Consider the following 14,941-nt stretch of genomic DNA (forward strand, 5'->3'; position numbering starts at 1 on the left):
TATACAGCAGTTTAGCAGAAACACTAATATATAATAAAGTATAGTGTCACAGTGTTTTGAAAATCATGTTTTTGTGTTTCTGAGTTCTTCAGATGACTGTCATGGAGCTGGAGTCCTTTGGATCATTGTCTGCCCCCTAGTGTTCAGATGTTAAAATAAAATAAATAAAAAGCCAACAGTAACAAACCAGTCAAAGCCAGTAGCAAAAGAAGTCTCAATGGCCGGAGCGATGAGCTTGGCTGCGGTCATGATGTGCTTCTCAGCCAGGACTTTTCTATGTACAGTTCACAGGCAGAAACAGAAGAGGACAACAGGTAAATACAACAAGCTTTTAAGGACAAGACGATAATCACATGATGATGTATTGCTGAGGACGAGTGTGTGTTTGTGTTGAGACTTTTCTTACAGGTCTCTCTCCATCTGGTGAAGTTTGTCGTTCTTAATGGCCTCAGTGACCATACTTGATTCAGTGTCGTCCTGAGAGAGACGACAGGACAAGGCTGACAATGAGAAGTTATTCAACAGTACCCAACACACTGTAAATATTGTTGCTCTGTATAAAGTCTGTTGTTGTCACCTACAGAAAAAGGAGTATAGTAAACTGCTTCATTTGTTACAAGATGAAAGGCAGAAATAAGACGACTGAATAGTTTGTATGAGCAGTGATCATTATTATACAACAGTGCAGGACAGAAACACCAAAACAATGGCGCTTCGCAAGAAAGATGAAGATTATAGACAACTACTGTACACACACACACACACACACACACACACACACCCTAACAAAGAAAGAAACTTAATACACACTATAAGTCTACATGTATTAATAAACAAACACATTTAACTGTAACTCACATTAGATGTGATGTACTTGTCTTCATCGTCGATCCCCAGAGGGACAGAGATGAGCTTCTGAAAGGCCTTCTTCATCCTCTCCCTGTCTCCAATGGCATAATAGCACAGGATGAGGTTGAAGCCTGTCTTGATGTTGGGACTCTCACTCATGATGTGTTCAAATGATGTTATGGCATCCGAGTACTGGCCCATGCGGACAAAGACGACGCCGATGTTCTGCATGATCTTGATCCTCATTTCCTTGTGAGCGTTGGAGATCTGATCCAGCGCCATCCGGTAGAACTTGATGGCTTTGGGGTAGCTCTTCTGTTTGACGTAGATGTTGGCCATGTTGACCTTCAGACGGCCTGGAGGAGCAGCACAGATGTTGTTTGAGGGAAAACCACAACAAACATACAACTGCTACAGCAAATAATATGACACAGGGAGGATTATTTGCCAAGTACACCGAAAGTCTTTGTCATTTTTTATGCTATCTGTTGACTATCTTAAAGGGGTAGTTTTTAGAAGTGTGGTTTTATGAGTTACTTATCAATAGTCAGTGTTTAAGCTACAGTAGATGGCAGTCGGCACGTCTCCAATTTGGAGAAGCTGCAGCAAAGTGTATTTTGGATTCACCAAAGTCACACAATATTACAAAGTCTGGTGGCTTTTAAAAGGGCGATATACAACAGAAATAAACATGTTTACAGCCTTATAAAAAATACTATCGGAATCTATAGCTAATTTCTCAATTCACAACTGTTTGGATTGAATTTTTGTACAACTTACTGCGGTTAAATATTATTAACGCCTAAAGTTAGGCAAAATTAACGGCGTGGCTGCTTTGAGTGACAAGTAGGTGCCATCTGCTGACAAGGCAACAATTTTGGTTAGGTAACATAACCATGGCGTAACCCCAGGTTAACAGAGTAAAGGTGTAGCTGTAACTGTAGCTATTTTGTGTGTTTTCAGTTTGTAAAAGTTAATTGTAATGTTTAGTTGCCCATAAAAAGTCTTGTTCAGCGTTTGGTTGTACTAAAAAAACCTCTGAGGAGTCTGATGTTCAGCTTTTCAGGAAAAAAGAAAACAGTTATCGCCATCCTCTCGTACAAATGTGGTCACTTCTGGCTCCAAATATTCAAGATGGTGACAGCCAAAATGCCAAACTTGCGGCCCACAAACCAACAGGCAATGTCACAGTGGCTACATCCATTATTTTAAACAGTCTGTGATTTAAACAAATCTATATAATGAGTATGAAGCTGAGTGGTCTGCTCACCTGCGTTACTGAACATCTTGTTCTTCACAATGACCTGGTAGCTGTTCAGGGCCTCTGGGTACATCTCATTGTTTGCATACTGGTTGGCAAGGTTGAGCAAAACCTGGTAATGAAAGAAATATTCAATATTTCTAAATTTAATAATGAATAATAAAAAGGTTACGATGTGAGGAAGTGACTCACAGAAGCTAACTTTTCATTTAATTCGTTTCCTGTGAACTGTGCCCACATAGCTGAGAGGTTAGTCCACTACCTCCGAGGCCAAACATGTGCTCAGCTGCTGTGGATCAATTTCTGCCAGATACTTTGTTTACTGTGTCTCTCCATTTAACATGAAAATAACTAGAAGTCAATTAATATGAATGAGAAGAAGAAATACATTTCCCACAGTCTTTTAAAAAGTATTAATAAACATCACTGTACGTACAGTAATTAAATACATAAAGGCTATATATGCCATCGTCAAGAACAATCAGAAAGAGAATGCACCCTAACATATGATGTAGCTGCGAGTAATATACTTCTGAGGCACTTTTGAGTGGTGATAAACACATTTCTTGTTCCAGTTTGAAACTGGCAAATCTCAGACAATGTCACGTCACAACTAAATACAGTGTATTGTCTTATTCTTACATAGCCACCATACTCCAGAAAGATGAAGAAGATAGACAAGCTGAGCAGAAAATTTATTTGGCGAGGTAAATCCCCAAGGGTCGCTTTTAAATAAACTTACCCTAGATTATGCAAAAGGAGGATTAAAACGTCCTAATTTTTGACTGTATTATTTGGCCGCACAATCTAGATTTTTAGAGGGGGATCCCTCACTTTCATGGCTGAACACTGAAAGGCTGGAAATGAACGAGCGCAGTCTGTTTGATATTTCACATAAATGGGATGGAAAGTTTGAAGTTTGAAGTACTTCCTGTAATCCTTGTTCACTCAGTCCAAACTTGGTTTAAAATACACAAGATGCTTGGGCCAAGTTTTCAGCCTCCCAAGACTCCCTTGTGGGAAAATAGGCTTATTTCTATCCTGTACCAGAATAAAAACTTTGATTCTTGGCGTAACATTGTTAACATTGGAACACTGTTATATGGATGGAATATTAATTTACTTCTAACAGTTAAAGGAAAAATATCAACGATCTGACAAAGATTTCTTGTAACACTTAGAATTAAGACATTTTATAAGGGTAAACCTCCAAAGTGAGTGGAAACTACCCAACATGTCACCAATCAAACCTTGTTTTCGTGATGGTCAACCAATGCAGGGAACCATCTCTTAGGTTTATGAAGCCCTGCTACCTTTTATCTCAATTTCTGAACTGTAAAGATCTTAGGTGGGGGAGGGATTTAGATATAGAGACTGATCCTGCACTGTGGAGAGACCTATGTAGCAATGGTGTTACTTGTGCACTAAACTCAAGATATAGATTAATTCAATTCAAATTTTCTTCATGAGACGTACCTCACCCCTTCCAAGCTTCATGGGTTCAACCTACTATTTCTCACCCCTTTGCTTTAGATGTGGCCTGGCTGAGGGCAATCCACAATCCACGGAGTCACACTTGGCTATTGCCAAAAAATGTGTTAGTTACATTTTATTTGCATTAAGTGCCAATTTATTTTATTGTCTGTTCATTTATTTTGAAGCGTCCGTAATGTAAAATTGGTGTTTGTGTAATGTCAATTTTTGACTGACTATGAAAAACTAACTTTTTCTTTAAAGAGACGAAGAAGGTGGATTGAGGGCCAGTGGATTTGCCAAATAAGGAAAAAAGATTAAAGCACTTGATCACCAAATATCTCCTCACACACTCCATTTATTGAATCGCAAATAACTAAGCTTGCAAAACAACAACAGGTGATATTAGTCACTGAGTAACTAATAAAAAAACAGGCTTAAAAATGTGTTTTTATGTCAGAGTGCAGCAGGTAAATATTTAGTCATTTCATTTACAGACACTGGAACAACCTTTGATATACAGCAGCTTTACTTACGGAGTAGGTGAGGTCTAAATTGATGTGGTCCGCATTGCCAGACTGTTCCCTCTGTCTCACCAGTGCTCTCTCTTTCCTCCCTGCCTCTTTGGCTTTTTCAAGAGCCTGTAAGCACATCAGTACCAGAACATAAAATAGGGAGACATGCACATCGTCCACACAAAGACACAAAGAAACAAACACAGTGGTGACACCAGCAGCCACATCCAGAATGAATAATAGTACATGCCAGTCAAATGTGTCAATGACAAATATTGTTCATTTGTCAAGTCAGATTTTCAGAAAGCATTTGATTGCTTCAATTCTAAATCAGTCCAGTAAATTATAGCAGATTTTTAATGCTATGAGAAGGGTGAGAAACTTGAGATTTTGGCCACCTTCTTTAGGTTTATCAGCTTTGGCAGGTGAGCCAACAACTTTATTACAGAGTTGAATTAGGTAGAAAACATAAGGCACCCTTGACGATACAATTTAACCTGATACTCAATCCAGTGTGCGGGACTACAGAGCTGACACCATGAAAAATGAATCAGTGCCTCACTTGGAGGCCCTTCTTTTCAAATCCACACAGCTATTGATTTACTAAACAGCCTGTTAAAGACTGACAGAGTCTGACCAGTTGTAAGGCTCCCATGCTCTGTGCCATGCAGCTCTCTTCTATCAGGTCGTTCACTTTCTTCTCCAGAATCTTGATCTTCTCTTCAGGCCTGACAGACCACAGACAAAGAAACACAACAATGTGTGATACTGCTGCTCAAGCCTTTCCCTACCTGCTGCACAAGATACTAGTGTCATCACAATACTGACATTTCTAACTTTGATACAATACCTTGAAAAATATCGTTGTTGGATACCATTTTCAATAAAATAGGGAAAAATGACATTGAGGGCATAAAATGTACATTCTTTATTTAAAAATCTAATACAACAAGGCTGTTCTTTTCTTTTTGTGCAGAATGGAATAATGACTACATATGGACAGTGCTGTTGCCCCTCTATATTATGGTGAGCATGTGTATATTGTATTGACAATAAATGGATCACCAAACCCAAATAGATAACGCACACTGGACATGGTTTATTCTTAGCTCAGAACATGCGTACAGAACAAGATCACCCATTGGCCCCTGAGTGGTTTGTTCAGATTTGATCAGAAAGTCACTACGATTTAAGTCAAAAACTGGTTGGTTTCCATTCCACACACCTGATTCCCATTACCTGGAGCTTACCTATATGCCCTTCACACATGAATGCTCCACCCTGTGTTCAGTTTAATAACTGCATATGTGTATTTATATTTACCTTGTATCAAAATAAGAATAAAATGAAAAGAAAAAAAATTATATTATGGCTCCAACAGATATCTCTGACAAAACTACAAGTCAGTCTTAACAAAATGTTAAAAGAGTTACAGAACCCTAAATGTGTTGGATTTATTAGTTGGTTGTAAATAGGGGTGTCAAATGTGAAGCACTTTGTGAGTCCTATAAATACCTCTGTACAGGTCTTTTCCTTAAACACTGCTGAGAGGAAAACACTTACTGAGGATGATGCAGAGATAATCTTATACACTGAAACAGTTTAAAGAGTGACTACTCACGTGTCCTCATTCTTTGCTTCAAGTGGAGGTGCAGGGCCCCTGGACTGACCCAGAGGGTCAAAGGTTGAGCCTGAAAATACAAATCACACTAATAATTATACTTTTTTGTTTACATGATTACAGTCTGTCCTTACAGATACACACAGAGGTTCATATGAATAAAAAGAGCTAAATTCTTTCACGTTTTTGAAGCTCAGAACCAACAAAAACAACAAATAACATCCTGCTTCCTGCTGCTGTGTCATGCTGACACATCCTCTCCACAACTGTGTCTATTCCTAAAGAACCACATCCACAATGCTGACACAGCAAAAATGAGCAGCCACAGAAACGCAAGCTAAATCACAAACATGCAGTAATCCAAATCAACACATATAGAGCAAGAATGAATCACTAAAGTAGCTGTGATAGACTAGTTCTGTTGTGTTTCTCTTTAACTCACCACGAGTCATGGAGGAGGTGTAACCTGCTGCTCTGACAGCAGTCATCGGTCGGGCTGCTCCGTCCTGACATGTACACAGCAAAAAAAAAGAAAAAGAAAAAAGAAAAAAAGGAAAAATTCGAGAGAGCTTCCACATGTGCTACATTTTCACAATTGTCTTCACAAAACAGAGCTATTAGTTTGTTATCGAGCTTTGATTCAATACATGATACTGGCAAGTTGTGAAAATACAAATATTTGTAAAATCACAAGTTAAAACTCTAATAAAACCTCTGATGCTAATGAGTAAGTGAGATGAAGTGCTTTTGATGAATGTATCATAGGACCTTCAGTCCCCCTCACCTGCACAGCTCCAGTCATGGGTCTGCCCATTGAAGAGGCCATGGGGATCCGCGCCTTCATCAAACAATAAGTAACAATAAAACAGGTGAGAATAATTTAGGTATGTTTACCTTACAATATCATTTATCACAAAGTTATGAGACAGAACCATGCTCATTCATAACAGTGTACATTTGAAATGTTCTTCATCTTGGTTGTTGTGAGTGTATGGTGATTCTTTATCCTGCAAAATGTTTTCATGCAGCTGCATCATTTTCAGCTGCACACTTTGACACCTACTGTACGTACTGCTAAATTTATTTATTAATTTGTGTCTTTTTTTTTTACAAAAAACTCTGTGGGGATGAGAATGTTCGTTTGATGGGCTGATTCAATAAAAGTCTTGTGTGTGCAGGACTCCTTTTCACAAGATAACATGAGCTGCAAGTGCTGCTGGTCTGACATAAAATGATGCCAGTACATTGTACTTACTCCAAAAGACGAAGCCAAAGGCCGAGCTCCAACGGCAGTGCCAGGAAATTTGGCAGTCATCTGGATAATTAAAGACATGACATTTGTGTTATTAAAAAAAAATGAAGGCCAAAAAGATGAGCTACTGGTGATAGCAGTCATTGCAGCATGTATGTCATTGTCTAGTCTACAATGCCGTGTTTCTAATATGCGATAAACCTTCTTAGACAAGTCTTGCTGGGTTTAAATACTTACACATTATATAATGAATAGATAATAAGACCCTGCTAGGACCCAATGACACTTGTTGCTGTGACAGATGATAAACTGCCTTTGTACTTAGAAGAAATCATGTTAACATAGTTATATGTGGCAATACTGCTAAACTGGGGGAGAGGCATTTTTCTTTTTGATGAGTTTTGTTGCATTATCCCCACCACTGGCAGTCACCATCTTTCTCAGCTCAGCTGCCCATTCCACCAGTGGACACTGACCTCTAGTGGTGCTCGCTGTGCACTACAATACATCGCCTCAATACCCAAGCAATTCCCTATCAGTCAGAAATACTTTACTGATCCCAGAGGGAAATTTGTGATCTGTTACAGTTGCTCCGATGTAAAGAATAGAGCATTATAAGATGTAAGAATAATAGTTAAAAAAAAAAAAAAGAAGTATGTAAATATAAGGCAGTAAGGTAAAAACAAATTAAGGAAAATGTGCATTAAAAATAAAAATAAAATGTGAATTATACTAGTGTTTAACACCAGTACTTAATATATTAAAAAAATCAAAAACAAAACATATCATCACTGTGCTGAGGATGTGTGAAAATTTTAACTACAGTACAGAATAAGAGTACAGTTATGTGTATTGTATGTTTATTAGTTATTAATTACTTTTTTAAAAATTGTTATTTTGTATGTTTATTACTTTACAAGAAAGAGAAGCATTGGAATTTTTCAAGGTGTTGAAATTCATACTGTCAGGTTTTCTCAATACTCCGGTACACCTTAACACCTTGAAACCAGCAAAGCCTACTTGAACCTGAATTTATCCTTCCTGTGCAGTGGTGGAAAAAGTATTTGATCTTTTGCTTGAATAAAAGTCACACTACCCCAGTATAGAAAAACTTGGTTAAGGGTAAAAGTTCTGTTTGTCACATGTTAGCTATTTTGCACATTTTCACAGCGTCTTCCTCACTTCTCACTGTGTTGTGTATATAACTGACCTTCTTTGTTTACTCCTGCAATTTTCATATTTTTATTTTATTCCTGTATATTTCTCTTGTATATTTTAAACTTTAGTACTACTTTTTTTTGTATATGTATTTCTATATTCTCTTATATTTTATTTTTTATCTGTTATGTCTTCTCGTATTTACATGTATATTACTGTGCACATACTGTTTGATTACTTGCTGCTGTAACACAAGAATTTCCCAGTCTGGGATCAATAAAGTAATACCTATCTATCTATCTATCTATCTATCTATCTAGTACTCATAATACATAAATGAACCATTACAGTATAATAATGTGATTATTGCTGCATTAATGTATACATCACTTCTTTTAGTTGTCGCTGATAAAGGTGGGGCTAATCTTGGTAACTTTTATTACTGCTGAGAGTCGTGACATATAATATCATATTATAATTTAACAGTCAATTTATATTTCATAATAATAATAATAATAATAATAAAATCTGTAAAATAACTACTCTAAATAATGGTGGGTACTCACCGGGGGTCTTCTCCCATGACTTGTTCTCACTGCTTGCTGGAAGCCTACATCATTCTCCAACTCCTTGAAATTAATCAATAATTAGTTTTTATTCATTACATACCAATACAACAGTAGACGTAGCAAATTAATCATTTCAAATATACTTGTGTTGACGATTGCAAATGGCTCTGAGCTCTGCCAACTTCAGAGCTAAGTTAACTAGCGTTAATATAACATTAGCACAGTCGCTAACTCACCTCGGAGTCAAATGTCGGATTATAGTCGTTGTAACCCGAATAAAGATCCTCCTCCTCCACCGCCAGATGTACGTTTTCCATCTCTCCTTCTTCGGTGAGATGGAATAACGAAACACTTATAAATATGGAAAACAATTGGTTATCTACCGGAGATAACGGCGCAGCTAGTTTGTTGTCGTTTCAGGATTCCATCCCACAATCCAATGCGACGTGGGTGGGACAGTTACAATTCTAAAATCTGATTGGTCATTTACGCGTCAATCATCAATCAGCTTTAACACAATTGGCTGAGGCTGAGTTCTGCCGTTGCTAGGATACAGCCGTAAGACACTATAGATTTTGTTTTTTGTTTTTTTTTCGTCTTTAACAGTGTAAATATAACTTTTGATAAACAGTAACAGCTAAATTAAATGGCGGTAATGTGTTTTGTGTTTTTTTTGTTGGAAAATACATTATGTTGCACTTTTTGGAAACTTGTTTGGTCCTTCTAGCTTACCGTACCGATATATAGCCGTGTGACCATGAGTGTAACTGTGTAGGGGAGGTGCACAGTTCTGATGCAAGTTGAGAAAGGTTTGTCACAGCTGATCTCATAACGTTTTAAAATGAGCTCTTCTGACATGAAGATCATTACTGTGGTCGGCAGGTAAGCAAGAAAAGACGCGTGCATGATGTTTGTACTCAAGTTACTTTTTGCTTGCTTAGTTTACATTTAATTATAGGTTACTGATTGCATTACATTGATTGGCATGTTAGCTAACTAAGATATTCCCTGACCTCTTGTACTTTATCGTGATACCTTGCTTCTGTAGACAAAGTTTGACTCACTCTATGAGGTAGTTGCACTGAGGCTCCACTCTTTGTGCACATTTTAACTTGTCTGCACCCTGTTCATTATTTCTACACACTCAGCTGAACTTTGCAGTCCTTAGCAGTGACCCCCCCCCCTTAAACCTGGAATGTAAATAGTAAAAGTCACAGCCAAATATTCTCTCCTCTTTCCTTGAATTTACATGGGAACTAAGTTCACAACCTCCCAAACCTGAATTTCTACATAACGGTGGATGTGCTTAAATGAGTAACAGCAAAACCTGCAGTGATTTTGTTGTGTAACTCAAACCCCAGTGTATGGAAGGAACAGTAAACTGCTGGGAATTGCAAAAAGAGACGGGCATAGCAAGAGAGATACTGCAGCATAACATTGTTGTCCATGGAGGAAGTGATGGTGCAGACACATCATAGCAATGAGCAAAGAAGAAGACCAAAAAAAAAGACCAGGCCAACTGTGACATTAAATGTTCAAATGTATTAATAGAGTCCAATATTTGCTAGTACATCCTAAAAGTGTATTTGTGTGTTTCAGTGGGCTGATAGGCCGCTCCTGGACCATGGTGTTCATCAGTGGAGGCTACAATGTGAAGATCTACGACAACCAACCAGGACAGGCTGCCAAGGCTCTCACAGAGATCAGGTCAGCCGAACGACACAATACTGCAGTCTTTGTCCTGCATAAAAGACACTGTGTAATGCCGTCTTAAGTAATGTAGCATTCCATGCACTGTCCATAGTTATTAACACGCTCTAGTCAGCCTGATTACAGGCCTGTTGGAGAGAGGACTTAGCGTCAGCCGGGTCGAGAAACTGTTGATGTTGTGCGCCTGTGTAAAGCCTATTGAGACGATGCAACTAATAAACTTACATGATCTGCCCAGATGTCCTAGATAAGACTGAGTGAAGTCTGAAACTATGTTGTGTTTACTTGTGATTTCTTGGTCGTCTGTTCTGGAATTATCTTCTGATAGGTAGAGAAATGTTTTCATTATTTTCTTTTGTGATGTGTTATTGCATATGTACATGCCCCATACATTAACCCAGTGTTTCCCATATATTGATTTATTTAATCTTATGTTATTGGAGAGTTGCGTGCAGCGTATTTGCTCAGCTTGTCCCTGCCCTGCATTCTCTCTCTGTCTATCAGACCACAAATGAGACAAGAATTGGCTAGCTAGCCACTCCACCACCCATTTGCCCCGCTCCCTGTCGCTGTGGACAGCTTATCTGGGAGGAGAGCAGGTAGTACCTTGTGAGATGGACCTTGGGTCAGCGGCTGTAGTCGCTTTGATTTGGCCAGGCTTGGTGCCACAGTGGGCTGATGGTCAGCGCTAGTGCTAGGTCTAACCTGTGTATCAGCAGCAACAGAAGGTTTGCTGATCCAGTGGGGAGTCATGACTGCCTGGTCTCCTGGAACTGGGGTTTGCACTAGCTGGATTTGAGTTGCTGCGATTGCTGACTAGGGATCCTTCTCCGGAGCTGCTGCTCACTCTTTTCTCAGGGGGTTGGTCTATAGCAGTGGAAAGTGAGGCGGAGGACACACTGGGATTCAAGGCTCTGGCTAATGTTAGCTACATAAACGTGCACCTCAGAAATGCTTCGCTAATATTGACATGGTTTTTTTTCTTCATTCATTGTCAGACTCTCTTTTAGACTCTCTTTTTGGTCATTTGTTTTCCTTTCTTGGGTTGCTTTGCAGCGTAGGCAGTTGTTACCAATGCTAGACTAGCAACTGTCTTTTCGAGATTCTCCATTGAATCAGGCTTTCACTAAAGGGACCTGCACGCACATCTGCATTTGTAGAACAACCAATAGAAGCGCCCTCTCTCTGAGATGACCAGTGATTGGTCAAAGTCTCCCGACTCGATTGTCTAAAGTCTGAAAACAGAGCAAAGAGGAGGTGCAGAAGTCTAGTTTTCTCTCACACAACTTGAATGCCCACCACAGCTTTAAAGGACTCACAGTCAGAGTGGAACTGAATTTGCTCTCATACACAGAGAGTAATCAGTTTAATGTGTTTTTCTGAGGAGATATTGGACAATATATTGAATATAGCATGTACCAACAATAGATCACACTCAGACTAAGATGATATTCAGTAAGTTTTGGGTCGACGTTTGTAACTCTCTAGAATATGATGATCAGCATTTGATGGTGTGCATTACAAACACTTTGCTGCCTTCCTTAGTAGGGGATTTACATTCCTCTGTCTTTCCAGTCAACAGGAGTGTGTGGCTGCAAAGCATGAAGGGGACATTAGATATAGGCATATAGATGGACTCTGTCCAACATATAACCTGTTCTTCTTCCTTCCAGTGCTTCCTTGAAACAACACGTGGGAATTGCATGATCAGTGACTTCCTCTAGGAACAAAAGGACAAACGTGTTCAGGCCTAAAAAGTCTTTCACAGCTCAGTGATCACTAGTTAAACATTACTGTGGAATGACAAAGGGCTTTTTGTGAAAACAAGAAAACAAGCTAATATGAAGAAGCTCTGCAGCAACCCAAATTCTATGCCAAGATGTTACCAATTTAACTTTGATTTATCTTGTGCATATTTTTGCTGCCTCTGGTGCTGTCACTGTAACAGTTCAGTTGCCTGTATGAACAGTAGATGGTGTCATTGTTTTGGTTTTCAGTTTCCCTTTGTGTTTGATTTCTTGCTGAACAAGCTGAGAGGAGTGTCTCTACTCAACGCACCCAGTTTTAATAAAGTGTTACTCACTTTACACCACGTTTATGTTGACAAATGTAGTCATGGTCTGGCATGTCACTGACTTATTTGATCCTGTAAATTATGTGCTGCTACTGTGCAACTCTTGACCAGCAGCCAGTTAGTTGAGGTTTGTGTTTTGGCTGGTAAACCAACCTGACAACATTCAGGGTCTACCCACAAACATAATTGCAGTGTTTTTGCTGTGTGTTTCACTCTGTGTTGGCTCAGGAAGCAGCTGGGGGAGCTGGAGGAAGCCCATATGCTGAGAGGAGAGCTGAGCGCCACGCAGCAGCTCGCCCTGGTCAGCACGTACGATGACCTGGCTCAGGCGCTGGAGGGAGCCTTCTTTGTTCAGGTGACACACGAGACCACGCCCAGCACTGGCACTTGTTGAACCCTACATGCTGGAATCAGGAGAGATTGGTCTCTGCTGATTTGTATCATTCACTTGTTCGTCCATCACACATTTAACACGGTGATGAAACTTTGTTTACCATCACTGCGGTGTGGGTAACTAAGTACATTTACTTGAGTATGTACTGAGTATGTACAATCTTGAGGTACTCGAACTTCTTTGGGGTATTTTCACTTTATGCTACTACTATTTCAGAGGGAAATATTGTACTTCTTACTTCACTATATTTGACAACTTAAGTTACCTTTAACATGAAAAACACATGTTAACAAAGAACAACACCGAAATACTCTTACATTTATTATCTGTAATAAAAGCAGAATGCTAACATTATCTCTAATAACTATTGTGTTATGATCATAGACTGTATGAGTAATGGATGTAGCTACTGTGAAGTCACCACAGGTTTGTGGACTCGTTTTGAAGCCTTGAGTCTGGCACTTCAGCTGAACGGCTGAAGTCGTCTCCATCCTTGTTTTTTGGAGCCAGAAGTGACCATATTTGGATAAGAGGGTGGAGCTTATTCTAACGGTAGCTGCTGGCTTGATTAGCACGATGTATTCACAGTCATGGTTAATTGCCATCATTCTAATGCTAATTTTTGTTAGCTAAGAACAGGCTTAAAACCATTAAGACAAAATAAACTTAATGGAAAAACTGAACACATTTCTACTTTTATTTGAGTAAAAAAATCTGAGTACTTTTTCCACCAGATGTATGTAGTGTGTGACCCAATGGAAATTCTGCAAAGTTAATTCATTCATCACATGCATTCAATCATGTACCTTAAATCAAATTTTGTTGTGATTATAGTAATCTCAGTACAGTATGTTCAATATGTGTATTTTCAAAAGAACCAGTGATTGTCCTCAAGGGGGCGCAACATCATTGGTTAATACTGATAGTACGCAATACCCCAGACATCTCTGATGACAGTTTGAATAAACCTTAAAATACATCTCACCGCTGAGCGCCAGCATTTTGCAAAGTTTAGACCGTTTCTCCCTTTGTGGATTTTATTCTGTATGTAGTAAAGTCAGTTTTAATGTTTCAGACAGTTATGTGTGACAGACTACTCACTGCATGTTATCTGTCACATAACATGACTTTACCATAGTCAATATGATTGACTTTGGATTGTGCCTGTCTGTAATGTAGCCTTGCTTTCTAATACTTATTGAGTTCATCATACATTAAAGGAATACTTCACCCACAAAAGGATCATTTGTACATCAGTAACTCGCCCCATGTTCTGTTGAATCCATGAAGAAATTGTTGTTTTTCTTTCATGTCTCCATGATGAACAAAGAATCCAAAAACAGAGCAAATTATTGATGAATTAAAGTAAAAGGGGGCCACATTTAACAACAGCAAAACTATATCACTCTCAAAAACATTAGAGTTGACACACATAAGAAAGTCTCCACCCAAATGAAAACGCAAAATAAAACTGAAGTGCAGTCAAGAGCATGTCTACCAACATGCGCTGATGTACTCATAACTCTAAAGCTACACAAAGAAGAAGAAGAGTCAGAGGCCTAAAAAAACTATTACTGAAAGGCTGGCTGCAGTGACCTCTGTGGTGCATTCTGGTGCTTCTGTTCCTCAATATAGTGGAAGACTAACTGCACGTTTATGTGTAAATGTAAAAATTCCTGTTAGCAAGGTTGGAGCCAGCCCTGTTTTAGTCACATTTGTGACACCTCGAAAAGAAGATAATGTTGCACACTCTGACGTTACAAGTCCAAAACTTTGTTATATGTGTCAACACGTCAACACTGAACACTGAAGCCCCTTTTACACTCCCAAAACTTTGGCGAATGTTGGGCCGTTTTGCCGGCAAGCTGCAAGCGTTTAGACACACAGAGCTGGATTGGCGAGTTGATCCGAAGTGCCCAATTTTCTGTCTCTTAGGGTAGTCATATTGACGGAACCTTTTGGGTTTAAAAAGACAGAGGCGGCCTCCCGCCATGGGAGGGGTTGTTGATGACTTGTGGGAGGAGCTGTTGATGACACCGCACATGCGAGCCACTGGTGGTGGATA

At 39.1% G+C, this 14,941-nt stretch overlaps 2 protein-coding genes across 2 annotated transcripts in view; one reads left to right on the forward strand and one right to left on the reverse strand.

The window, feature by feature from the left end:
- The window catches only part of ift88 (intraflagellar transport 88 homolog), a 34,712-nt gene extending 25,592 nt beyond the window's left edge, over nt 1–9,120 (reverse strand). Inside the window, exons 1-12 of the mRNA XM_049595129.1 lie at nt 8,935–9,120; nt 8,696–8,758; nt 6,975–7,034; nt 6,504–6,557; nt 6,162–6,225; nt 5,720–5,789; nt 4,736–4,826; nt 4,120–4,224; nt 2,120–2,222; nt 859–1,205; nt 407–477; nt 188–274 (exon numbers count right to left, since the gene is read on the reverse strand). Coding sequence (XP_049451086.1) covers nt 188–274; nt 407–477; nt 859–1,205; nt 2,120–2,222; nt 4,120–4,224; nt 4,736–4,826; nt 5,720–5,789; nt 6,162–6,225; nt 6,504–6,557; nt 6,975–7,034; nt 8,696–8,758; nt 8,935–9,015 — 1,196 coding nt within the window. The 5' untranslated portion in view covers nt 9,016–9,120. The remainder of the gene's footprint in view (nt 1–187; nt 275–406; nt 478–858; nt 1,206–2,119; nt 2,223–4,119; nt 4,225–4,735; nt 4,827–5,719; nt 5,790–6,161; nt 6,226–6,503; nt 6,558–6,974; nt 7,035–8,695; nt 8,759–8,934) is intronic.
- A 311-nt stretch (nt 9,121–9,431) lies between these two features.
- cryl1 (crystallin, lambda 1) overlaps nt 9,432–14,941 on the forward strand; it is a 57,872-nt gene continuing 52,362 nt past the window's right edge. Inside the window, exons 1-3 of the mRNA XM_049595114.1 lie at nt 9,432–9,580; nt 10,298–10,405; nt 12,711–12,837. Of these exons, the coding sequence (XP_049451071.1) occupies nt 9,540–9,580; nt 10,298–10,405; nt 12,711–12,837 (276 nt within the window). The 5' untranslated portion in view covers nt 9,432–9,539. The remainder of the gene's footprint in view (nt 9,581–10,297; nt 10,406–12,710; nt 12,838–14,941) is intronic.

The sequence above is a fragment of the Epinephelus fuscoguttatus genome, linkage group LG13, assembly GCF_011397635.1.
Source record: "Epinephelus fuscoguttatus linkage group LG13, E.fuscoguttatus.final_Chr_v1".
NCBI classification, from domain to species: Eukaryota; Metazoa; Chordata; class Actinopteri; order Perciformes; family Serranidae; genus Epinephelus; species Epinephelus fuscoguttatus.